General features: G+C 41.2%; 1 protein-coding gene across 4 annotated transcripts in view; it reads left to right on the top strand.

Annotated features, from left to right (window-relative positions):
- The window catches only part of cttnbp2 (cortactin binding protein 2), a 96,619-nt gene that overhangs the window by 35,132 nt on the left and 35,388 nt on the right, over positions 1–26,099 (top strand). For 2 of the 4 annotated variants that reach the window (XM_021467802.3, XM_068214902.2), the window contains exons 3-6: positions 15,559–15,783; positions 17,372–18,821; positions 21,886–22,092; positions 24,324–24,423. In XM_021467802.3, the coding sequence (XP_021323477.1) occupies positions 15,559–15,783; positions 17,372–18,821; positions 21,886–22,092; positions 24,324–24,423 (1,982 nt within the window). Of the gene's footprint in view, positions 1–14,760; positions 15,315–15,558; positions 15,784–17,371; positions 18,822–20,596; positions 21,242–21,639; positions 22,093–24,323; positions 24,424–26,099 lie in introns of those variants that run through there. The other 2 variants (XM_073930311.1, XM_073930312.1) reach the window with 2 other exon arrangements.

The following is a 26,099-nucleotide window of genomic DNA, read 5'->3' as shown; positions in this document are numbered from 1 at the left end:
GAAAAAATTTATTGGAAATAAAAATTAATTCTCTGTCACAAGGGGGCGCTTTAGGAGCGCTGAAATATTACGGTTTCCCTAGTAATGACTGTACACAAATCAGCATTATATGCGACCAAAATGGTCGCAATTTCGAGCCCTGCAATAGCAGCAGCTGTCTGGAGTTGACTATATTAACTTTAATTAGATGTAGTTTCATAACAAGCAAACTCAGTTCACCTTTTGAAAAGAAAGCAGTCATCAGTTGCTTCCCCTCATTCTGCCTCCTTTCTTTTTCCTTCCTGTCTTTCTTTTTTTGAAAGCTCGATTTGGGCTTTTTGCGCAGCATGATCAGGCTCTAGACTCACTGCCTTACTTGTTTGCCGCTGACTGCCGTCTATGGGCGGACTAAACAATCCCGGGTGTGGGGGGGGGGGGGTTGTTATTAATATATTTTGAAATAAATAATGACATTGACATCAATTGGAGGGGCCAATTAATTCGAAGTAGGCTACAAAAAAAAAAAAAAAAAAAATTGGTGGGATTTCAAAGGGCCCTCTCCCTTGACGGGGCCCTGGGTAGTCAGGTCCACTTTTCCCCCCACTACCACGCCCATGCATGGAAGTACTGTCCAAGCTGTTCATTAATCACAATGCATTGGGACTACTAACCAATCACAGCACATTTTTCGTCAAACCCAGAACTAATTGAGCCTTTGCGCCAAGCTGAAGAGAAAGGTATTGTAACAATGTATATTGGTTGAACCATTAAGCATGTTCTAATACACCCCCAAACAGAATCAATACTTTCTTATAGAGCGTAATAATAATCTTTAATTATCTCCTGAAAGAAATGTTGACTTAAAGTGAAGAGTTTTGCAGTATAAAACTGCTTTATGGCTAAATTGAAATTTATGCCTGATGTCGAAAGAAATGTGAATCTCTTTCCACAGAATAATGGAGAGTGACAACTAAACCATGCCCTCATTATAAAGAACTAAAGCATCAGTAATCGTACAGTTCTGACAGATGCGTTTTGTGCAAAGCAGCTTTGTTCTAGTATTCCACAAACACAAATTACAGCAGACACTCCTGTCAGACGCCACCATTCTTTGTTGATTTGTATCCAGTTTCCATCCCACCTTTTACTTTGAACCAGAATGTTGATCTCAGCTCATCTTTATGGCTCCTGACCCCTAGTGATGGACAGATAAAGTAGTACAGAAGCAGGAGGAGGAGGGACGGCACAGCCTCTGTGATTATAGAAGAGATTTGTGAAAGCCTAGAGGAAAGTGCCAGATGGCGGAGAATCTCAAAGCCCTCCATTCTCTATCTGCCATGACACACAGACATTTCTCCCGCCTCCAGACTCCTCCATCTCTTCAGATCTCTCGCTCTCTCCATCATACCCCTCCTCACTCACCCCGCTCTCTGGTCCTTTAGACTTTGCAGTGTTTACTAGCTCCTCCATAGTTGATGGTCAGAATAACAGGTGTTGAATGTTTTCATTTGCAGTCTGTTCCTCTTTCCGAAGTGCTCACGACGTGCTTCACTCTAAGAAATAAATCTGTAAAATAACAGCTACTGGGAGCTCACTGTCTGCTTTTTGTGCCATTATTTACAGGAAAATACGCCGTTTTAGACTAAAAATGGCAACAGAGTCAACTAATGCTGTCAGATAGGGAATCAAGGTCCCATGATGCTATTCGAAAAGATACAATATGGATAGCTTTCTGTTAAAATATACAGGTACGTAAATGTAATTAACAAATTATTTATTTATAGTGTTTCTGGGTCATGGCTGATACAACCCCAGTACATTTTCAGATCTTTATGGACTATATATAAGGTATTAATTATTAAACGTATATGTTTTAAAGATCATGTTAATCATTTTGAATTAGTTAAAGGTGCCATGGGCTTCATGGTGGCGCTGTGGCTAGCACAATCGCCTCACTACAAGAAGGTCGCTGGTTTGAGCCTCAGCTGGGTCAGTTGGCATTACTGTGTGGAGTTTGCATGTTTTCCCCGTGTTCATGTGGGTTTCCTCCGGGTGCTTCGGTTTCCACCACAATCCAAAGACATATGGTATTGGTGAATTAGGTAGGCTAAATTGTCCGTAGTGTATGTTTGTAAATAATTGTATATGGATGTTTCCCAGTGATGTGTTGCAGCTGAAAGGGCATCCGCTGCTTAATGCTGGATAAGTTGGTGGTTCATTCCGCTCTGGCCACCCCAGATTAATTAAGGGACTAAGCCGAAAAGAAAATGAATGAATGAATATAGGTGCCATATACTGCAACTTTTTTGATGATCTCATAGCTTGATGACATGGCTGCTCGTCAGGTCCGGATAAACAACCCAAATAGGCATACATGCAAATGTGGAGGGGATGGCCCATGAGTCCCGTCAGAGCTGGTGTTGTTTTCTGATTGGTCCATTGTCCACCCGGGTTTTACACTCCTGGAATTTACATGAGAACGAGGAAACAGTGGTGTCTGAGGCTCACAGTATGCTAATTTCTATATACTGATCTTTTATTATTCTACTATGCCTTGGTATATCCAGACTTTCAATATGCAATGTTTACACTGTCAGGTCTTGATGCCCTAATTCCGATTTGTTGCCTATATCTTATATTTCTGGCTGTCCGTTTACACTTTCTTTTAATTGTGACCCATATTCGATTCATGTGTTTACAGTTGCCATACAATTTATGACGTCTTGCATGCGTAAAGGCGGGTTCTAGCATCTGTGCCACACTAGCCAAGATGGAAGAAATTGTCTTGCTTTTAGCTCTGCGAAAATAGGCGAAGTTCACCCAACTTTAAAATGATTTTGAGGTGGAGGAGGAGGGAAAGGGCCATCATCGCATGTTTGCGCCTGTGGTTTATATATAGTGTCCTCCACCATTCAAAAGAATTTGTGGGTACGAGAGAGAGCTCAGGTCTGGTGGGAGCAAATTGTGGCGACTGACCACTTTCCTCCTCCATGTTTCCTCTGTTGTTGTTGTTTATCGCGTTGGTGTCTCCACACACACTCTTCCTTCTACCTCATTAGACTGTGGAGAAGTACCACATTGTCTCAAGTTTAATGACGTACAAAATGGAATGCCTTAATAAGTCTGATCTACCTGTTTACATGATAGTCGCATTGTCACATATCTGTGTTATATCTGATTTTATTTCCACATATGAAGGAGGCCTGAAATAGATCTCGGAATTTCCGAATGCATGGTTTTTTTCATGTTTACACTGTCATAGTACAGATCAATCTGGGTCACATATGAGCAAAAAATTGGAATTGGGTCACATTTAACTGGCCGTGTAAATGGCCCAAAGTAAACTTTGCTGCCTTGGTTTGAATGGATGTTTTCATTTTTGCAAGACTCACAATAACAAAGGAATATCACAATTTTTCATAATGTCAATTTTCATAAATCATGTGGCCTAACATAAAGAAGGAATAATGTAAGGTAAAAAGGATTTTTTGCATACTGAACAACTATTTTGAAGGAGACAATGAGTTTCCACTTGATCAATATTCTGTAGTAGACGTTGGTATAACCCTCAATCTCTGTGAAACATCATCCGTCCATGTGCATTCCTTTGAATTACCCCTGTCTCCAATTTTTCTCACCCACTTCCTTTTGTTTTCCACTTATATGGCAGACTGCCCTCATAATGAAATAAGCTTGGTCCTGCTCTGCTCTGCACTGCTCTGTCTGTTCGTGTTAAGTGGACTGAAAGCAACTCACTTAGGGAACTGCCATACTTTTAAAAGCCATAATACACAGCAGAAGTAAACCGATCCTCACACTTGCAGTGAAAGTCATCCATCTGACGGTCTGCATGTGTCTGTTTTTGTACATGTGTAGTAGGGCTGCACAATATATCATTTCAGCATCGATATCACAATGTGATAGTCGGCAATAGTCACATCGCAGCATTTCAAGCAATTTTTAAGTGAATTTAAACCATTTGGGAAAAAAGAAATGAAAAAGTTTGGCACTTTAATAAATATTAACTGAGTTAAATTATTTATACAATGAAGATTATACAGTGTTATTTTACATTTGATTATTCCATTTCTGTACATAAATACTGTACCAAAAGCCACAAAGTGTTCATTTGAGTTTTTTTTTTATCTGTGCTGTTATTTAGCTTATTTTTTCTATATTTATATAAAAAAAAAATTGTGCATTTAATGCAGATGCTCACTTGCCTACAAAATCATCTGAATTAATGTAAAATTTTGAATTAATTCCTGAATTAATTCTAAAATTAATTAATAAAGTCATCTTTGATATGAAATTTTAGTCATACCATAATACTGTATTTATCGCAGAAAAATGTCAGTTTTTTCCAATATCGTACAGCCCTAATTTTTAGGTTAATTATATCCACCTTTGGTGAGACTGGGCATTTGCCACCAAGAAGCTTTGTACTCTTGGCTTGTCTCCGTCTGCTTTCAATACCAGACTATATGCTAAACAGGGACACCCTGTAGAGAGTAAACTTGTAGATTATCTCAGCACATTTGATCTCTGTGTTCATTTTATAGCATTACTTATCTTGGGCAGATGGGTGTCAGAGATCAGCCCAGTGGGTCGTCTGACACAGAGCATGCTTTGTGTGGATAGAGTCAATTATAATGTTTTTGGAGTCAATTAAACGCATCTGTGTTTTACACTTTAAAAAAGTCAAAGTAGCGAAATATAGCAATCAGTATCATTAGCCTTCCTGTTCACATTTCTTATCTTGGCCTTTCTGTACATTCAGAGCTGCACATCACTAATGTCAAAGTCCCTTTAAGGCAAGTCGATTCACTCGGCGACCATCTTTTAAACGGCAGTATGCTCAGGCATTCTGTCTGAATGGGCTAACATCAAATTCTCAAAAACTGTTTGTCAAGCTTACGATTGCATTACATATTTAGAATCACAAATAAAATTACAATTACTAATCTCAGGTTTTGTTTCTAAACGTTTAAATCAAACAAAATAGGCATATTGTCAGGTTTCCTAAGCTAATGCACATGCGAGCTCGAAAGAAACAAGATCACGACTCCAACCTCATTTTTGGCCGTTTTACACATTATCATCCTCTGGATAATGCTTTATCAGATCGCGCTGGTCTTCTGAAGTAATTCACAACTTGGTCTTGATGGCGAATTTCTTCCAGAAATGACAGCGACTCTTTGTTTACAATTTTTGGCCGTTCGAGGAGTTGTTGTCATGTGATGTGCGTTTTGAGATGTCCATCTATATATTAAGGCAGCATACTTATAACCGGTTCCTCCAGGATTTTGTGAGTCCAATGGTTTTTTAAATAAAATTGTGTGAATTTTCTCAACAAGTTTCTCAAAGTTGAAGGAAATAATCTTATAAGTTCTGAGAAAAGCCATCAGAAAAACATTTTAGCCTGCAAAAAAAAAAGTCCTTACACAATTCTGGATGGGCTGTTTAACCAACTAATATGTTTTACCATAGCAAAAGCGGTTCTGGTCCTAAACTATCAGAAGAATTATGATTTGCTGACTTTTCTTCGATTTCATGAAGATCCATATTTAAGCCGTCTGCAGATGCAGCTGGTTAACCTCTTGACCCAAGTCACAGTTATCGCCTCACTTCTCAATCTGTGCCACATCTTTTTGCATTGAAACACAGTCACTCATCTGTGTTGATGAAACTGTATGTGACAAAGAAAAGATCACATTTGCATTTGGTTATTTGCTTTGGGGCATTATGACAGAGCTGGCCTTTTGCTGACCCTGCTGAGATGACCAGCTGGTCTTGAGATGGCATAAGTAAACCTCAGGCTTAATGATCACCCCTGAAGAAGTGCTAACCTGCTCGCTGTGTTACTTTAAGTGCATGCATTAAATAGTTGGTGTGCGTCTTTGCCTCACAGTGTAGAAGAGCATAAATCCTCACTTTTGTTATTAACGTTCATCTTAATTATCAGCACGCAAATTGTTAGTGCACTAATAGGTTGGAACAATTCCCAAAGCAGATACAGGCAAGATGAGGAGCGAGGTTGGAGACTTGCATGTCTCTTGGCCAAAGCACATTAAGTCAGCAAGATATCTCTTCTCACCCACCACTTACTGTACATGCATCACAGAGGGAACATAATGCACAATAATTGCTCTGTGCTATTTCATGATCATTTGCCAGCATCCAACAGGTACCGCATTGGCATCATAGTGATTGTAGGGTTTGTATTTAACTCTTGACCTCTAGACTGTGTTTACATGTGCTGGAATAAAGATGTTTAGCTGGATTTGTCATCATATTTATTTCATGTAGGATGCACAATATATTGACTGCTTTATTGGTATCAGCCGATAAATGCGTAATGTTAACATTTTCCACATAACAAAATGATCAGCCTGATTTATTAAAGGTGGTTAAATTAGGGATGATTTTTGCCGGTTCATCCAATTCAGATGCATACTGTAATTCATACTTTGTTTGCCTTTTGTTCATTTAATGAGATGCAGAAAAAAAATCATATGAAAATGATAAGCATGGGTTAATAACCGTGTTCAAGGTATGCTCTGGTTTGGAAAAGTAAAGGTTTTAAAACCGTCAAAATCTTCTGCTATAACATTCCTAATGTATGAGAAAGGTTTTTTTTATTTACATCTTTTTTTGTTTGTTTTTTAGAACAACAGTATCTCAAGCAGAAAAGATATCCAAAAATGCCGTTTTAAATTGTAAAAAAATCTCTTTTTGAAACTAATGAAGACAGAAGTATTCAATATTTCATTAGAATTATTTAACCTGACATATTTACTGTTCCAAAACATTTAAGTGTTTCCCAAATTAAAATTAATTGTGCACAAAGAGGAAAAAGCTATATATATATTACTGTATTATGTATTATACTGTATTATTATATTACTGTAGTAATGACAATATGGTAATACTGTGAAACCGTGATATTTTTATCCAAGGTTATCATACTGTCAGAATCTAATAGCGGCCCATGCCTGGTAAAGATTTGTATTTATCAATCTGTAAATTGGGTTCCAGATAAAAAAATATCTGGAATATATCAGTATATAGACCATTTCAATGTGGTCATGTCATTAGCCCATGAACATTTCCTGCTCATCAAACTATTTCATAACTGTAACAAGAGGCAATTCAATCATAGCTTAATGTTAAAACAGCTATCATAGCCTTATTTATCAATATGTGGCTTCTCAGATGATGTAGAAATTAAAAATGTAAAACGAAATATGTTGGGACCATTGTTTTTGTTTACACCCCTTAAAATTTTCTGTAAGTAATATATGAAGAGTTCAAACCTCTAAATGCCATTTGATTTTTTTCTTCTAAAATTAGCATTTTTATCGGGCTTCTGTTTTTAGGTTCAGTGATATCAATTTCATGGCATAGAGTAAAGCCTTTTTGTGATTTTAAAGTGAAATAACTCAGCATAAACAAAGGAGGCTGTGAAAAATATTCATTTTCGATGGGAATTTCAGACGGTACTTGGAGGTTTTTGCAAAAAATAAATATAAAAAAAAAATAAATATATTGGTTGTCTGAATTGGCCAAACTTTCCATATTGTACAGGTAAGTGTAAAAAAAAACTCTGAAAAAAGATTTCTGAAAATCTTAATAAATCAACTAGCTTAACTTTTTTACATCGCATACACATTTGCTTTAGAATTTTCACCATAGTTGATTGCTTATATGAGTGCTTATAAGAGTTGTTTGAAATTTATATTAGGTACAGACCAGTACATCTTAAAGTCTTAAAGGGTCATGATTAAGATATCAATTAAGACAATGTAAGCATCTGTTTTAATTTGCTTTAATTGTAGAGAGCAACTGGCTATTTTTTGGTTTACAATCTACATCGGGTTGGCATCATGGGTGATGATGTAGAATAACCCTTTAGTTGCCCCACCAAGAAAAAAAAGGTTGGATTGCATTTTTTTTTTACTTCTGATGTTGCTAGTTAACACACTTAATGCATTTTATTTTTAACACATCCCATAGTTTCTAAAATATCAGCCTCTACCAAATGGTAGATTTGCCAGTTTTTGGTAAAAGCAATTATTGCAGATACTATGAAAATCAGTGTCAAGTGTAAAAATCAAGTGTAAGACCAATTTAATTAAAAACATAATCAAGATAAAACATTTAAATACAAAATCATCATCATCTTTTTGAATAATGCCATAAAATATTTCAGATTGTCATTTAACATGTTTCAAGAGTTCACACTTAGCTGATGATTAATTATAAGCTTGTTTGGCATGCTGTCCCGGGAGAGAGCCCTGAGCTCATGAGATCCTCGAGCCCAGGACTCCCTCCCGTTGCAAAGCGGGAGGGGAGTTTGAGCTCAGGTAGATCTCGGGAACTCCCCTGCTGTAGCAAGTGAATGCTCTTGAAACTAATTACTAACTAGGAGCGTGTCTATGTTGACAATTTGGCTTGTTCAATTGGCTTAATTGCATGTTTTTGGGTGGTGGGAGGAAACCGGGGAACCCGGGGGAAACCCACGTGAGCACGGGGAGAAGTGCAAAACTCCGCACAGAAATGTCTGCTGGTTTTGGTTGAGCCAGGAACCAGAGACATTCTTGCTGTGAGGCGACAGTGCTAGGCACTGGGCCACCGTGTCACCCGTCTAAGAAGGAGGCGTAGTGGAGGAAGGGGGGACTCTTCAAAACGAAGATAGCAATGGAATAAACCCCAGGGTATTTATAGTAGTTTAGGAGTCATCTGATTGGATAGTAGTGAATTGGATAATGCGGGTCAGCTGCTAGCAATCATAAGCACGTGATCCTCTCGAAATTTGTTTATACATAAACTTCACTTCAAGAGTTCACACTTAGCTGATGATTAATTATAAGCTTGTTTGGCATGCTGTCCCGGGAGAGAGCCCTGAGCTCATGAGATCCTCGAGCCCAGGACTCCCTCCCGTTGCAAAGCGGGAGGGGAGTTTGAGCTCAGGTAGATCTCGGGAACTCCCCAAAATGCCTTTGAATAGCTCGGGACAGCAGCCGCGTATTGAAGAGCCCCCCAAAAAGCAGGTGTAACAAGCCATATCCGGCTGCTGGATATAGCGTTGATAGCTTAGGAAGAGAAGCTTCTAAGGGAGCAGAGCAAGAAGGCTGCTAGAGCTTAGGCGGGGTGGGGGCAGGGCTGGATAGACTCCGCGGGAGTCAAGGCTCAAATATATACACCCCTGCGGGGGTGGGAGCTGGGGTTAGTTTGCTCAAGCAAGAGTCGGGAAGATTTGGGCGGTGGAGACTCTTGCATGAGAGGGTGAAAGGTGGCCAGGGCCTGAACTCCTGCGGGAGTTGAAGCTCGTTTTAGTCGCCCCTGCGGGGGCTAGAGCTGAGGATTGAGGGCCTATGCGTAAGGAAGAACATAGCGAAAGAGTGACGCTGAAAGAAAGACAGTTAGCGGAGGACTCAACGCTGGAAAAGAATTGAGGAAATAGGAGGGTAAGGAGATGAGGGGGAAGATCAGAGAAGGGTAAAAGTAGCGGAAGCACTCACGCTGTAAGGAAGACAGAAGGGGCAAATAATTGCCAGGCGGAGAATCTCAACGCCAGAAAGAAGAAAAGGAGAATATAGAATTATATATGCATATATAAATATATATGAATATATATGGTTATTACATGGTAAGGGCCGGGCGTGGGCGGTGATTGACTCTTGCGAGAGTCGAAGCTCGGAGCGACCCCTGCGGGGGTCAGAGCTGCTGTGGGCATTTTCCCCTGCTGAAGTCTGGGAAAGGGAGGGGGCGGTGGAGACTGCAGCAGGGGGTGGCCGGGGCGGGACTCTTGCGAGAGTCGAAGCTCGTTTTAGTCACTCCTGCGGGAGTTAGAGCTGAGGATTGATGGCCTATGAGAAAGGAAGAAAAGAGAGGGCGGAGGAACTCGACGCCAAAGGAAGAAAAGGAGAGAGGGGATAACCTGCGTGCGTGAGCATGCACGTGCGTCTATTCCTGTTTCGGCATGTGCATGCACACGCATCGGAACAGGTATACATCGGATGTATGCGTATAACATGCGCATACATACCATTTCTAATGGCCTGGGTGGGGCGCAAATGGTGACTCTTGCGAGAGTCGAAGCTCAGCGCGACCCCTGCGGGGGTCAGAGCTATGGGGGGGGGGGGGGGGGCAGTAAGAGTCGGGAAGAGGGAGGGGGTAGTGCAGGCTCTTACTGGGGGTGGTAGTGAAGGGGTGGCCGGGGATGGGCTAGGGGTGACTCGCGAGAGTCGAATTCGGATTGGACCCCTGCGGGGGTCAGAGCATGGTGAGGGAAGGAGCATAGTAGGTTTGAAAGGAAAGTTAAGAGCATACATGCAACCTGCACAACATGTAGTGCCCCTAGGCTCACATACTCATTGCTTGCACGTACATATGTATACTTAGACGTACGCCTGTACCCATATACATATCTGCGTGCAACATGCATGTATACGTGTGCAAACGCACGCTGTCTTTGCGCGAGCAATCACACACATTCCATGCGCACCCATACGCAAGCACACACACACACGAACTCCAGCCTACTTAGGGTCGAGCTCGTACCCCTAGTTGGAGTTTGGAATTTAGCTGATTAGGGCTAGCTGGGCTGTCTTGAGGTGGGATCGGCTGAGGCGAATGTAAGCTTTGAAGGCATCGGAGGACCAGCGGCCTAGGGTCTGGATTTGGTGTGGGGATAGACCTTGTGAGCTGCTGTGGTGGCTGCGCCAATTCTAAATGAATGGCTGGAATACAATTCGGGGGAAAAGCCCGAAAGGCGAAGGACTTCTTTCAGATGTTTTTAAAACCAAAAACGGGTTACTGGACGGTTAGCGTCATCAGTAAAAAGTGGGACATGTGGGTCGGACTCTTTTGCTCTCCTTGAATGGAGAAAGCTAGGAGAGTTTGGAATGGCTGAGTGGGGGAAAATATGTTAAATATGTAAACAAAATGCCCTTTGCTTATCTGATCTGTTTTGCTTTGCTTAATGAAAAAGGCGAGTGTTTCAGCATTCAGCAGTGTTAGATCAGATATAGTGGGGTGTATTGCGGGATTGAATTGGATGTGATAGCCATTTCTGAATATAACTCAAGGGTCCTTGCGACAGCGTAAAGGATCAGAGATATGGAAGTTTTATGGCAATATCATTTGTGAATAGAGTGGAACAGGTGTTGGATGCTGGTCTGCTTCCGGTACCAAGAGCCGAAATTTCTGGAAAAGAAAGTGAGAGAGAGAATCAGCAATTTGATTTTTGCAAACTGGAACATGTCTAGCAGTCATAATGAATTGCTTTTGGCTGTCGTCCAAAGGAGGCGTCTTAGTAAGGGCATAATTGGAAGTGCGTGCGAGCGTCCTTTATTAATGCAATAAACGGTGGCTTCGTTGTCGCAATGAACGAGAATGCTAGAGGCGGACCATTCATCTCCCCATAAAAGCGCTGCTGCGACTATGGGGTAGAGTTCGAAAGCGCAGATGATTGCTGATTTCTGGGTAGACTGAGCATCTGCGGGCCACGTTGAAGTAAACCAGTGACCTTGGTAAAGGCCGCCGAACCCGACTGAGGGGGCAGGGTCAGTGAATAAATTAATATCCACCGGGGAAGAAATTAGGTCGCTATAGAAAAAGGAACAGCCGTTCCATTGCTTAAGGAAGGAGATCCATAAGCTGAGTTCATTGCGACTGGGTTTAGAAAGATATATGGTATCTTCTAAACCGGGGACCGAGGTGGAGAGCTGAAGGAGGTGAGTAATAAACGGGCGGCCTTGGGGAATTATGTGCATCGCAAAATTGAAATGCGCGAGAATAGATAGCAGTTCGCGTTTGGTGCATGATGGTTTCTCGAGGAAAATTTGAGATAAAGAGATTATACGGTCAATCTTTTCTTTGGGAAGGGATGCTTGAAATTTATTCAAATCTAAGTTGATGCCCAGAAATTCTATGGAAGTGCTGGGACCGGCTGTTTCTCCTCTGCGAGGGGGATGCCTAGATTTTCGAAAACCTTTGGGTGATCGATAGGCGTTTAGCTGGGGGTGGTAAGGTAGGGAAATAAGGAGAAAATCATTGAGGAGATGGATGATATGCGGGATTTCGTAGTTATTAGATAAAATCCAGCATAATGCTTCTTAAGCATATCGAAAATTTTAGGACTACTTTTGCAGCCGAAGTTTATCGGACTGCAAAGTAAAATTGTGAGCGCCAATGAATGCCAAAAAGGTGCCAGAAGTCTGGGTGAATTGGCATGATTTTAAAGGCGGATGAAATGTCGATTTTTTGCAAGCCAAGCATTGCGGCCGGCTAAACTGATGAGCGAAATTGCTTGGTCTATATCACGATAATTCAGCGAGTATTCGTCTGATGGAATGGTGCTGTTAATGCTAGGAATATAGAATTGTGAGGAGCGGAGACCAATAATCAAGGGTTTTTGCTAGAGAATTCTCAAGTCGCAAAGTCAATAGGACTAATACACGAACGCTGAACAGTGGGGCAAGAATAGTACTATCATGAGTTTATTATCGATTCTTTTTGATTAACGAATTCACTGTTGCAGGTTCGGTAGTCGCAGATTGTAGATTGGAGCAGAATAAGGTTAAGGAAGGGAGAGCTGGAACGCCCGGGTTAGATCCTTGGGTTAGATCTGAAATCAGAAATCAGAAGTTAGTATCAGGGTGACAATGCAATTCAAGCAATTTGAGAAATATGGCATCGTGGATGTGAGCTATGTGAGTGGAAATGCATCCTTTATGTAGAGTGTGATTATATTTGAAGAGCATATAAAATGTAATGGGTTGGATGAGGGTCAGGTTCTGCAGCCAAATGTCATGGTCTTTTTATTAATGCATGGTCTGATAGCTTGATGTCGCTACGTGCAAGGATGGTAGAGGTGAGCATTCATCCCCCCACAGAATGGCAACTGGATGGAGAGCTGAGGATATGGGGTATAGTTTGTCTGGTGGTCCTGGAAGTGTTTATTGAAGATCCGTTGTCAGAAATGTCCTCCTATTCATAGCAGCCAATCAGGAAGTTGTTTGTTGCTGATTCACATCCAACTGACTTGCCATTATAAGCTTACATAAGACACTAGTGTATGAATAAATGAGTCACTGGTCTAGTGTAATTGGACCCCAGTGCTCTGTGTATAATTTATTTATTTATTTATTTATTTATTTATTTATTTTTTTTATTTTATTTTTTTTTTTTAATTGCTAACATCAAACTCTGAACTCTATAAGACTTCAAGGGCGATGTCACCACTTAGTAAAACTGTGAAAGGAATGTTAGTAATTGGCTTTACTTTAATCCATGAATAACATTTGTTGGTATCTTAACTTCATTCATAAGCTTGTCTGGTCCAAATTCATTCATAAGACTTGCAACAGAGTCAAGAGAGAGGGCAGGACCTTCTCCAGAGAGCTTATTGGGTGGTGACGCTTCTCCTTACAGCTATTGGCTTAAGGAGAGCCAGTCAAGCGTGCCAAAGGTGAAAGCCCGGCGGCCATTTTGTTGATCAAGTTCACCATTGTTTATGACTTGAGCTGTTGCTTGCTGAACATTCCAGCAAACAAGCTGTTAGATGTTATGGATCAGTGGACGGGCAAGAGGCGAGTATCTTTAGTTAAAATCATTGTTTACACTAGTCTTGTTATTCAAAAGATTTATAAATGTTTTAGTCTAAATGTTTGGTAAGGTTATTTTGCAAAGCTTCCCTTCATGTGCATAGCATGTGCACCGCTAGGAAAAAGGTAATGGTTCAGTTTCATTGCAATGGCTTTGGAGTTTTTGGCTGTCATTTGCTGGAGAATAGGGTTGAAGACACAGCAGATGCGTTGAAGTGGAAGGTTTGATGTTTGTTGAAGTCGTTGATGCAATTGTTGAAGTTGTTTTGAAGTAGTAGTTGTTGTTGCTGCAGTTGTTGTTGCTGCAGTTGTTGTTGCTGCAGTTGTTGTTGCTGCAGTTGTTGTTGCTGCAGTTGTTGTTGCTGCAGTTGTTGTTGCTGCAGTTGTTGTTGCTGCAGTTGTTGTTGCTGCAGTTGTTGTTGCTGCAGTTGTTGTTGCTGCAGTTGTTGTTGCTGCAGTTGTTGTTGCTGCAGTTGTTGTTGCTGCAGTTGTTGCTGCTGTTGTTGTTGTTGTTGCTGCAGTTGTTGTTGTTGCTGCAGTTGTTGTTGTTGCTGCAGTTGTTGTTGTTGTTGCTGCAGTTGTTGTTGTTGTTGCTGCAGTTGTTGTTGTTGTTGCTGCAGTTGTTGTTGTTGTTGCTGCAGTTGTTGTTGTTGTTGCTGCAGTTGTTGTTGTTGTTGCTGCAGTTGTTGTTGTTGTTGCTGCAGTTGTTGTTGTTGCTGCTGCAGTTGTTGTTGTTGCTGCTGCAGTTGTTGTTGTTGCTGCTGCAGTTGTTGTTGTTGCTGCAGTTGTTGTTGTTGCTGCAGTTGTTGTTGCTGCTGTAGATTGTAGCTTGTAAATTATAGCTAGTAGCTTGTAGATTATAGCTGGTAATTGTAGATGGTAGCTGGTAGATTGTAGCTGGTAGGTGATAGCTGGTAGGTGATAGCTTGTAGATGCTTTGGTTGTCCATGCTGGTTTAGAGTAGGTTCTTCAACGGAGCTAGCTACGGTGAAGCTGCCTCTTCAAAACGAAGATAGCAATGGAATAAACCCCAGGGTATTTATAGTAGTTTAGGAGTCATCTGATTGGATAGTAGTGAATTGGATAATGCGGGTCAGCTGCTAGCAATCATAAGCACGTGATCCTCTCGAAATTTGTTTATACATAAACTTCACTTCTTGTTTTGTTTTTTTTTTTCTCAGTAAAACTAAACTCAAGTGTAGTAGTCAAGAGGAATATATTTTTTAGATTTGTTTGTAAACCAACAGTGCTGTGTGTGTAAACCATTATTTAAATTAGTCAAAATATGGTTAACCATTTGGTAGAGCAGGCAGTTAAAGCGATGGGACTGTGAGAACTTCGATGATGCGCTGGTGTCTAATTATTATTCACGAGACTGTGTTTTTTATCCTATGAGAAAACACTGCTTCCAAATAATTTTTTCAAGCTCTGGGACCACGCAGTAGTTAGGTGTTTGTGATGGCTTGCGGTGATGTTAGTGTAGTCAGAAGTACCTGCTAGTATTTATAAAACTGCTGATTGGCCATTGTGTTCACGTGCTTAACAGATATGACTGTGATTGGCTAATGATCTAATGATCAGCTGTTTACAAGCAAACTTACACAGAAGAGCGTTAGAAAGCCACATCTTTCAGCTGATCCATAAACGGATTGACATGGCATGCAAACGCTGACAGACACGACTTTCAAACACTCTCCAAAGCTTTCTGTCCCTTCAAAGTAGGTATGTGTGTCTAAATTTTAAAATAAGTGCACTCGATCAGTATGGGTCACTGACAGATGACAGTTGTTCGCACTCCACTTTCTCTCCTGCTTTGCCTTGTCAAGTCCACTCCTCGTTTTCTAAATAATTCTGAGGTAGAATTGTACTGAAAGATGGGGGTTTCAGGCCCCTTTAACAACAATATGGACTTAACTCTGAGAAAATGCTAATCTGTTGTTTTGCTTCTATATTATTTTCTTCATAGGCTCGAAGAAAAGAAGTGTTCCTGCAGGAGCGATATGGACAGTTCAGTCTGACAGACCCATTCCTCGCCATGCAGAGGGACTTTGAGTCAGGGATGGGCCCAAAGGATCGTAGGCCAGTCAGCGCAAGCCCCATCACTGTGCTGGAAGCTGTTATGGCCCACTGCCGTAAGATGCAGGAGAAGATGTCTGCCCAACTCTCGGCTGCTGAGACCAGACAGAAGAGGGTAAGATCTCAATTTGTGAGCATTTAACTCCGTTTATATGTAAAAAACAAGACTACAGAAAGGATTAAGTGATGGGTTTACATATTCCATCTAAAAAAAGTCAGTATTTTCGTAGGAATTGCCTTGACATTGTTACATTTGCTGTCAGAGAGGTTCCTAGTTACTCTCAGGATCATACCTGCCAACCCCTGTCTTCAAAATTGGGGCGTGTGGGGCTGGTCGGAGTTTGGTATTAGCATTGCTTGGGGGGTGGCGGTGTTTGTTTGTCTGAATAATACAGCTGAGAACTGGATTAGTAACTGTACTTTGGTGTTGTAACTCCACTATGGACCGGGATTCGGGCAGCTGCTGAGATCTGATACTATACCAAAGTTAGTGACCCGGGTGTGTTAACGTTACAGACTGTACAGAAAAGCTTTTTATAGGAGTTTTCTGGGAGAAATAACAAAACAGGAGGGTAGTGGGGGATAGGTTTGAACTATGGGAGACTCCCGGCAAAAACGATAGTGTTGGCAGGTATGCTGAGAATATACTGTTTTAGGGATTGTGTTGGAAATAAGTTTTTTTTTATAGCCTTCACGAAAGCAAGGCGCATGCTAGACATGCAGAGTAAAAAAGTGAAAGATAGACAAGGCAAGCAATGGCAGCCCCTGAGAAGAAAAGCAAGTGGTGTCAGAGAAGGAGAGAAATTGACGCTAAGCTCTGAAATACTCTGCCAAACACATCTGTAAATCTATATCTCACCATCTGAGCTAGTGCTACAGAAAATACGAGCTACATGATATCAAAGCTGGGCTTGAGCTTTTAAAACAGATGCAGGCATGCCTCTTTAAAGTGACCTCTGAACTGTCACTGCACACCACTTTTGCAGATCTGAAAGTATCTGTGTTAACTATGGTTTAATGCTTATATTTTTATACAGACTTTATTATTAGTTTAGAAAATACAGTTTATATAAAGGTATGTACAGTAGCATGCATATTTATGTGTTACACTGATCTGAGCTCTCCGTTCCAATAATAAACACTTGTTCTTGGTTGTTATGGCGACAGTACTCTTATTGCATTGGTACTGTAGTAAATGCAACAGCTTTTATATATAGTACCAGTCACACTGAGGAAATGTTAAATGATGTTTAAGAATAGAACAAAATAGTAGTATATAATCACCAGATGGACGTTGTGCTTAAATGTTTTCTGTTACCTCATTATTTCTAAAGAAGTAATATTTCATTTATTGGCTAAAAAGCTTAAGTCTGTACGAGGCGTGCACTTGCATACTGTTAGAGTGGGAATTGCTTGATTACTTTTACACAAGCTGAAAATTACATAAAGTTAAATGAAAGTAACCTGAGATTTGAGGACTTATCCCCAAGTTTAGTTGTACTTGATTTAAAAATTACTGTCAAGGCATGGTTACATTGTAGAAGGAACTGTTGTACCTTTAATACCTTATGTAATTGTGTAGTAATCAGTGTCTTGCTCTATATGTGTGTGTGTGTGTGTGTGTGTGTGTGTGTGTGTGTGTGTGTGTGTGTGTGTTATTTACCCTCTGCGAGTCTCATTTTTGCCCTGCTGCTACTGTCTAGCTTGAAATGGAGAAACTGCAGCTGCAGAGCCTGGAGCAGGAACACAGGAAGCTGTCAGCTCAGCTGAAGGATGAGCGAGAGAAAAACAAACACGTGGTGATGTCACTGGTGCATGAATGCAAGCAGCTAGCTGCTCGTGTGGTCGAAGAGAACCAGCGCTTTGAGGAACTTTCGTCCCGTACTGAGCAGGATGGTCGATCGGTGGGACGTCTGGAAGAAGAACTGGCATCTGAACGACGTCGTAGCCAACAGATGGAAGCGGAGATGGAGAAACAGTTGGCTGAATTTGACACAGAGCGAGAGCAGCTACGTGCCAGGCTTAGCCGCGAGGAGACTCGTGCTGTGGAACTCCGGGCTGAAAGTGAGAATCTCCGCTTGCAGGTGGAGCAGCTAAGAACTGAAAGATGCAAAGATTCCCCACCACTGCCTTCTGTTACCCCAGCATCTGTCTCTGTTAAACCCAAGGCTATGGTGTCTGTGGCTGTGGGCACTGAAGCAACTGTTTGCAAGACTGTCTCTTCTCAGACAGATGCACCGCTGGAAAATGAAGGAGCTAAGAAAGTGCCACTTTCCATCCCTGTCAAGCCTAGTGGCTCCACCTATGCTAGCATGAACCTACCTAAGACCTCCAGTGCAGGACGGGGGCTACACCATGGGAGCTCACAGGCAGAAAATGGAGGGGACGGTCAAACACATCTACATAGCTCACATTCACCTGGTGTATCTTCTACCTTGCCGACTGGGGTTAGTCCCCGCGTCCAGGCAGCCCGTTACAAATTCCAACCCTCTGCCTCAGAGCAGGACCAAAATGGAACCGCAAACCAGAGCCCCCCCTCGCGTGACCTGTCCCCCACAAATCGAGACAACTTTGCAGCTAAACAACAGGCTCGACACACTGTCACACAGGTTCTGTCCCGCTTCACAAGCCCTCCAGCAGGGGGACCCCCTGCAGCCCTTCGGCCCGGTCTGCCACATTCTACATCTGAGGGAGGACCCTTCACAGGACGTTTAGGCCACCCCCAGATAGGCCTTAAATCACCAACTGTGGCCCGAATCGACAGGGGTAACCCACCCCCGATCCCACCAAAAAAACCTGGACTGTCCCAGACACCATCCCCTCCACACCCACCAATTAAAGTAGTAGGTGAAGCTAGCAGGTCCCCAGGAACAGGACTTGGGGTGGGTCTTGCCAAATCAGCTACCACCCCTCAGCTTCCACCAAAACCCTCCTTAGATATGGGTGGTACAGTCCCAGCCATGACTGCGTCACAGGTGGGTGCATCCTGTTCTGGCTGGCCATGGGGGCAGCAGCCAACAGCAGCATGTGTGGAGTGTCCCCCTGTCATCACCTCCTCCACAGCTACCATTGTCAGTAGCCCCTCCATAAACCCATCTAGTCTTCCATCCCATAGCCCCCAGCACCTGGGCAGTCCCCTGGCAGCAGCATCAGGTAAAAGGGTGCTACGTTTTTCACCCTTGCTTTCACTACTTCTCTCTACTCCTCTCCCTTTTCCTACTTGATGCATTTATAAGTAAGTGCCAGCAGAGGAGGACATAGATGTGGAGTATCAAAGAGAGGAGTATTCATACTCTGATTACCCGTCAGTTGCCAGCAGTACTTATGTACAATGTGACCAAGATATGAACATTTGTTTTCTTGAGGGCAGAATTTTCGAATTCAGTAAAGCATTTTTAGATATAAATAGGTAATGTGGGCCCTCTCCCGAGGATGCAGGTCTCTAGGGGTCTTTCCTGTAACCCTTTCTGAAGCTGATGCCAGAGGCTGCTCTTTCCCTTTTCCTGTCATTGCCCTACAGCATGGTTCTGCCTTCCTGTGTTCCACCACTAACTTGATTCCCAAGTCTTAAACTAACAACTCCATTGTGTCCATGCCACTATCTGTTTCTTTCTATTATTGATAAAATTGATACTTGTGAATGTTGTGTTGTTCTCTGCATTTTTAAACATTCACTTCCATGGTTTTAAAAATTTTTGCTATTGACATAATGCACTGTTTTTGTCGTAAACTTGCACATAATAATGTTTAAGTCTCTATTTATTGGTTCTGCAATATATCATTTAATCATTTATATGAAATATAATGCACCATGTTTTTAAGAAGTTTGTAAATCCTTATCTTAAAGCAGAGGTGTCCAGTTCTTTTCCTGGAATGCCAATGTCCTTCAAAATCCATCTCCAACACACCTGTCTGGAATTTGTAGAGACCATGTAGACCTTGGCTGTTTCTCAATCAAGGTACCTCAGAAGAATGAACTCGGGAGACCACGAGAACATAGAATGCAGCCTGTGAGAAATGAGATGCTGTGTTCTTCATACAGCATACAGCAAGTTTAATAATAATTTTTATAAAAAATGTGGCAGTTTCCACCTCTTTTATTTAGCCGCAATGACTTTTGGGTCTTCTACAGCGAGTACTGTGCTCAAATCTGAGCTCAGTATCAAGAACTCATACGGGTTCTTTCACATGTCCTCCATTTTTGCAGTCTTAAGTTTTAGAACTGAACTTTGGCGATTAATGAGGATGTTACACAAAACACAAGGAAGCAATAACGCATAAGAATGCATATTGAGAAATAGCCCTCGATAAATTCTGGAAGACAGTAGGCCTACAGGAACATAATTGGACACCACTTTGAATAATGCTATCCCCCTAAAATACCAGCTTAGGATAAACATTAATGTCCTAGCTTTTCCAGCTGGCTAGTTCTGATTTGGTGTTCTGATTTAGCGTGGCTGGTAGATAGTAAACCACATGGTCTTCCTTGTAAAGTTTTTCTGCTTAAGCTAATTATTTAGTCTGGTGGAGACATCAGTACAGCAACTTAATTTGCTCTGGACGGACATCAGAAACATAAGGTAGTACTAAAAGTGCTTTATAAGAGATGCTGGTTAGAACCATGCATTGGTCTGTAAGCCAAATGTCTGTGACCGTTCCAACTGCAGTTAGATAAAAACGCTGTCAAAAACTTTAGATTTCTCTCACATTTTGAAATACCACACTGTCTCTGCAGGCCTCTTCGTAGCTCTCTGGGAGCTCCAGAGAAAGGCAATTGTAACATCAATGAAAGCAGAGCAAGTATTCCAACAGAGTCTTCCTCTTTATTGTCGCTAGAGACTAATCCACAGGGTAGCTCTGAGAGATGTTGGTAGCTAGCTGTCATCGCTAATTGCTAAATATTAGCACTTTTCTCCCTCTCTCTGCAGCCACTCGGCCATGGCAGTTCTCTGAGGCTTCTCTGCTCTCTCTGCCGCCCATTTTAACCCAGAAAAGAGCCAATTATCTAATGCTTCCACTGGACCCCAATGAAATGGCCTATATCTATCTCTCTCACTTCAACTCCCTCCACTAACAAAGATAAACATAGAGAATCCCTAGAGACAAAGCTATTTACAAACATGCCTTAGCATTAGCACTTAAGATACTAGATTAGTTACATCCCCATTGCAAGATTTGTTATTTGAATTCTGTTTCCACATAGGTGCCAGTTTACCAGTAGCCCTCCCTGCACTTTATTAAACTTCGTCCGTTTCTCTGCTGTAGTTTCCATCTTTCTAACACTCTTTAATTGACGTGACTCTTGTACTCAGCTCCATGTTTAGAACATTTCAGTTTGACTGACAGTTTATATTGCGTGACTTTGATTAATGTACTTTAAACCGCCTGCTGCATGATTTGATTTACGCAGTTACGTTTTGTATTTTATTTAATTGACAAAAAACATGAAGTTGACTTTAGCATATTAAAATGATTTGATTAATAGTATAGAGTGTGTGGATTGCTGATACACTCTAGAATAATACATTTCAGAAGTTGTGTCAAAATGTGTACATCACAAACATTTACCCTTTGTTCCCTGCTGAAAAATCCAGCTTAAACCAGCCTAGGCTGGTTGGCTGGTTTTAGCTGGTTGACCAGGCTGGTTTTAGAGGGATTTTGTCCATTTCCAGGCTGGTTTCCAGCCATTTCCAGCCTGGTCTTAGCTGGAAATGACCAGCCAAATCCAGCTAATACCAGCTTGACCAGCCTGGTTTAAGCTGGATATAGCTGGTTTTGGCTGGACTGCCAGCTTGGCTAGGCTGGTCAAGCTGGTTTTATCTGGTCATCTCCCAGCCTGACCAGCTAAGACCAGGCTGGAAATGGCTGGAAACCAGCCTGGAAGTGGCCAAAACCCCTCTAAAACCAGCCTGGTCAACCAGCTAAAACCAGCCAACCAGCCTAGGCTGGTTTAAGCTGGATTTTTCAGCAGGGTTTTGACTGAATTTTACTTCTCAAAAACAAATTCAGTATGTTCATCTATCTTGAGGGCAATTTGACTACTGAATTACAAAATACTTGTCTCAATCAGCATTGCTCCAATGGCACAGGCCTAAAATAATTTCTTAATGAAAAAGGGATTCCTTGGTCTGGGTAATGTTGTGTTTTAGGGAACACATTTAGACACAACATAAGCACCCTGCCTCACTAGTTACTGCTGTTGCTTAAACCCTCCCAGGCTGGTGTCCCTCCATAGTCCCCTCGCTAACCTGTGGTGACCCCGTCCCCCTGGATGACGGGCAAACCCTTCTCCTCCAAGCTGCTTCCCAGGGAAATGTCACTTTATTGTCTATGCTGCTTAACCAAGATCCACTATTGGATATTCATCACCATCAACATGAATTAACCTCTGCCTTGATCTCTGCTGCTCATAATGGACACACAGGTAAGTGCTTGGGAAATTTATCTTACATTTGCATGTATAAAGTTATGGGTTTTCATACTTAAGGAAGTATTTCATAGTTTCCAGAACTATTGGCTGAAGTACTTATTAGCATGTTAGCACTATATGAACTTCAAATGATTTTAGTTATACAAACACATTTGAGGGAACTGAATTAGCTCCTACTTGTTCTACAATAATAGCTACCAGTGTTACTATTATTGGACGAATACATGTCAAACTAAACACCAGTACAATAAACACTCACCAGCTACTTTATTAGGTGCACCTTACTAGTACCGGGTTGTACCCCATTTTTGCCTTCAGAACTGCCTTAATTCTTTGTGGCATAGATTCAAAAAGGTACTGGAAATATTCCTCAGAGATTTTGGTCCATACATGATAGCATCACCCAGTTGCTGCAGATTTGTCGGCTGCACATCCATGATGCAAATCTCCCGTTCCACCACATCCCAAATTACTCTACTAAAGTACTCTACTGGATTGAGATCTGGTGACCGTGGAGGCCATTTGAGTGCAGTGAACTCATTGTCATGTTCAAGAAACCAGTCTGAGATGATTTACGCTTTATGACATGGCGCATTATCCTATTGGAAGTAGCCATCAGAAGATGGGTACACTGTGGTCATAAAGGGATCGACATGGTCAGCATCAATATTGAGGGAGGCTGTGGTGTTGACACAATGCTCAATTGGTACTAATGGTGAGCCAAGAAAGTGGGCCACGTTCAAAGTCCCTTAAATCACCTTTCTTCCCCATTCTGATGCTCGGTTTGAACTGCAGCACATCATTTTGACCATGTCTACATGCCTTAATGCATTGAATTGCGGCCATGTCATTGGCTGATAAATTTGCGTTAATAAGCAGTTGGACAGGTATACCTAATAAAGTGTGCGGTGAGTGTATTTCATAGTGTTACTAGCCATAAATATATATAAAACCAATGCTAACAAATTGTTAGCCTTCTTTTCTCAGCCTGATATTTAGCACTACAAATTTTGCAAATTTTACAAGTGATTTTACTAACAAAAACATACCTTTGATCACAGTGTCCTCCATTCTTGCATTGTTAGTTTTGTTGAATCCCACATTTACACATCCGAGTAGCTTTAGTGTTCTGTGCCTGGGTGTAAGCAATTAACTAGTTTAGCATACTAGTGTACCAATAGTCTATATTTGTCATTTAAAAAGAGGAACCAAAACGAGGATTAGGAGACTATGCTGCTCATTTTCAGAATTCCAAGTGGTTCATGTTGCTATGAAATGTTTGTCAGTACATCTAGCCTTGTGATTAAACGCAGACATATAGTATAGCTCAACAGTGTTCACAGTAACATGAGTTTGATTCCTGTCTTGTGGTCCTTTGCAGATCTCCTCTCTCAACCCCAGCTTTCTTGTTTTATTTCTACTGTCCTATTCACAAAGCATAAAAAGGGGCAAAAAAATGTAAAAGCAAAAAAAACAATTTGTGGGTGGTACAGTGGCTCAGTGGTTAGTACTTTTGCCTCACTGCAAGAAGGTCACTGGTTTGAGTCCCAACTGGGCCAGTTGGCATTTCTGTGAGAAGTTTGCATGTTCTTCTCGTGTTCATGTGAGTTTCCTCCGGTGCTCCGGTTTCCCCCACAGTCCGAAGGCGTGCTATACTGGGTAAAGAAAATTGGTCGACAGTGTATGGGTGTTTCCCATTACTGGGTTGCAGCTGGAAGGGCATCTGCTGCATAAAACATATGTCGTAATTGTTGACGGTTCATTCTGCTGTTGCGACCTCTGATAAATAAGAGACTGGGTAAAAGGAAAATGAATGAATAAACGAATGAAAAATGTTTGTATTATTGGACCTCTCATGTAAGATGACTAAACATTACACAAGCTTTTTGTCTGTGCAGCCTTGACTTCTTTGACCACTTTCATCACTATTCTTATGTACTGACATCTTTTTAAACTGAACATTAAAACATATCATTGATGGATCTGTTGCTGATTCCTCATGCTGACTTACAAAGCTCAAACTACTCCCAATGTGAGCCAGACTAGATTCGACATGTACTCTAGAACCCCCTGACAGACACTCAAGTTCTTAAGAAACACATGGCCATAAGAGATTTTTCAAGTGATATTCATCATCAACTTGATTTGTATATAAAATCATGTGTGTATATGCAGTGTAAATGAATATATATTAATATACTAATGTGTTTATGTTTCCTCAATAGACTGCTTAAATCTGCTGCTGACTTCAGGAGCATCTGCTGATGCTGCCGATGAAACAGGATTTTCGCCGTTACATGCCGCCATGCAAAATGGCCACCATGGGTGATTATTTTGTTCTCCTTCCTCTCACCATTACATGGATATTTTCATAAAAAAATCTTTGCCTTAGTAACACATTACATTACACTAATTAAAGTCACATTTTACACTTATTTTTTATGATATATTTTTAATATGCAAATAAAATAATTTATAACAGACCAGGTAGATTTTATTGAGTATTTTCACTCAATGGTACAGCACGGTTCGGTTTGATACGGCTCACTTTTTTTTTTTTAACAAAGTTCTGCAAGAATGAAACAAGCCTACCATTACCATAACGTGACGTACACATACACACTGCACATAACTGATGGGTCTGAGAGAATCATCACTTCCAGCATTGTTAGATAAATATAACTTAATATATTTAAAGAGTCAGCAGCAACCACTGCTCAAATTTGGTTGCATCCGTTACTTCTGTGTTGTGCTTGGGTTTGTTTTTGTCATGTTTACGATGCTGTCACAGCAATAGAGGCCGCACAACTATAACGTTAATCCCACTTTAAGCAGTACTAAACTGCACTGAAAATGCAAATTATATAGAGCCAAGAAAAACCAAACTCAAGCAATCCAGGCTGTGCTGAACCGTAAGGTACTGTGCAGTGAAAAAGTGGCTATAGTCATTTAAAGTTTACTTTGCAATGCTTTGTTTTTGGTACCTTTTAGTCACTATTAATAAACTGAAGCTTTTAAAATGTGTACCTTATAATTTTTAGTTGTTTAAAAATGTAAATAAACAACACACTTTCCTTTAATCCATCTGACAAACACTACCTGACAAAAGTATTGTTACTTAAGTTTTAGGAACAGCAAATAATAACTTAAATTCTAGTTGATTATTTGGTATCAGAAAGGGCTTATATCAAAGGCAAAGGCCTCTAGATTACCTTGATTTTTAATTGTTAAATTAGGACAGCAAGGTTTGACTTTGCTTAGGCAAAGGTCTTGTCACTTAACAGAAATAATGTACTGTTTAGAATATAAAGTCATGGTGCAGTGGAAAAAGGATCAATATTGTGCATTGCTCCCATTAGTTTGGTTGACTTCATCTACGCATCTCTGCAGTGACTCAAATAACTTATTAATGAAGTCATCTGGAGTGGCAAAGAAAGCATTCTTGCAGGACTCCCAGTGTTCATCAAGATTTTTTGGATACATCTTCAATGCCTCCTCCTTCATCTTACCCCAGACATGCTCAATATTGTTCATGTCTGGAGACTGGGCTGGCCAATCCTGCAGCACCTTGACCTTCTTTGCTTTCAGGAACTTTGATGTGGAGGCTGAAGTATAAGGAGCGCTATCCTGCTGAAGAATTTGCCCTCTCCTGTGGTTTGTAATGTAATGGGCAGCCCAAATGTCTTGATACCTCAGGCTGTTGATGTTGCCATCCACTCTGCAGATCTCTCACACACCACAATACTGAATTTAACCCCAAACTATGATTTTTCCTTCACCAATTTTGACTGATTTCTGTGAGAATCTTGGGTTCATGCTGGTTCTGACAGGTCTTCTGCAGTGTTTGTGATGATTGGGATGCAGTTCAACAGATGATTCATCTGAAAATTCTACCGTCTGCCACTTTTCCAAATGATCAACTAGAAGTCAAGTTATTATTAGTTGCTCTTACAACTGAAATCGACAACATGAATTTTGTCAGTTAGTGTAGAAATCACATT

Source organism: Danio rerio, chromosome 18, assembly GCF_049306965.1.
Source record: "Danio rerio strain Tuebingen ecotype United States chromosome 18, GRCz12tu, whole genome shotgun sequence".
NCBI classification, from domain to species: Eukaryota; Metazoa; Chordata; class Actinopteri; order Cypriniformes; family Danionidae; genus Danio; species Danio rerio.
This window is presented reverse-complemented; position numbering and strand designations above follow the sequence as displayed.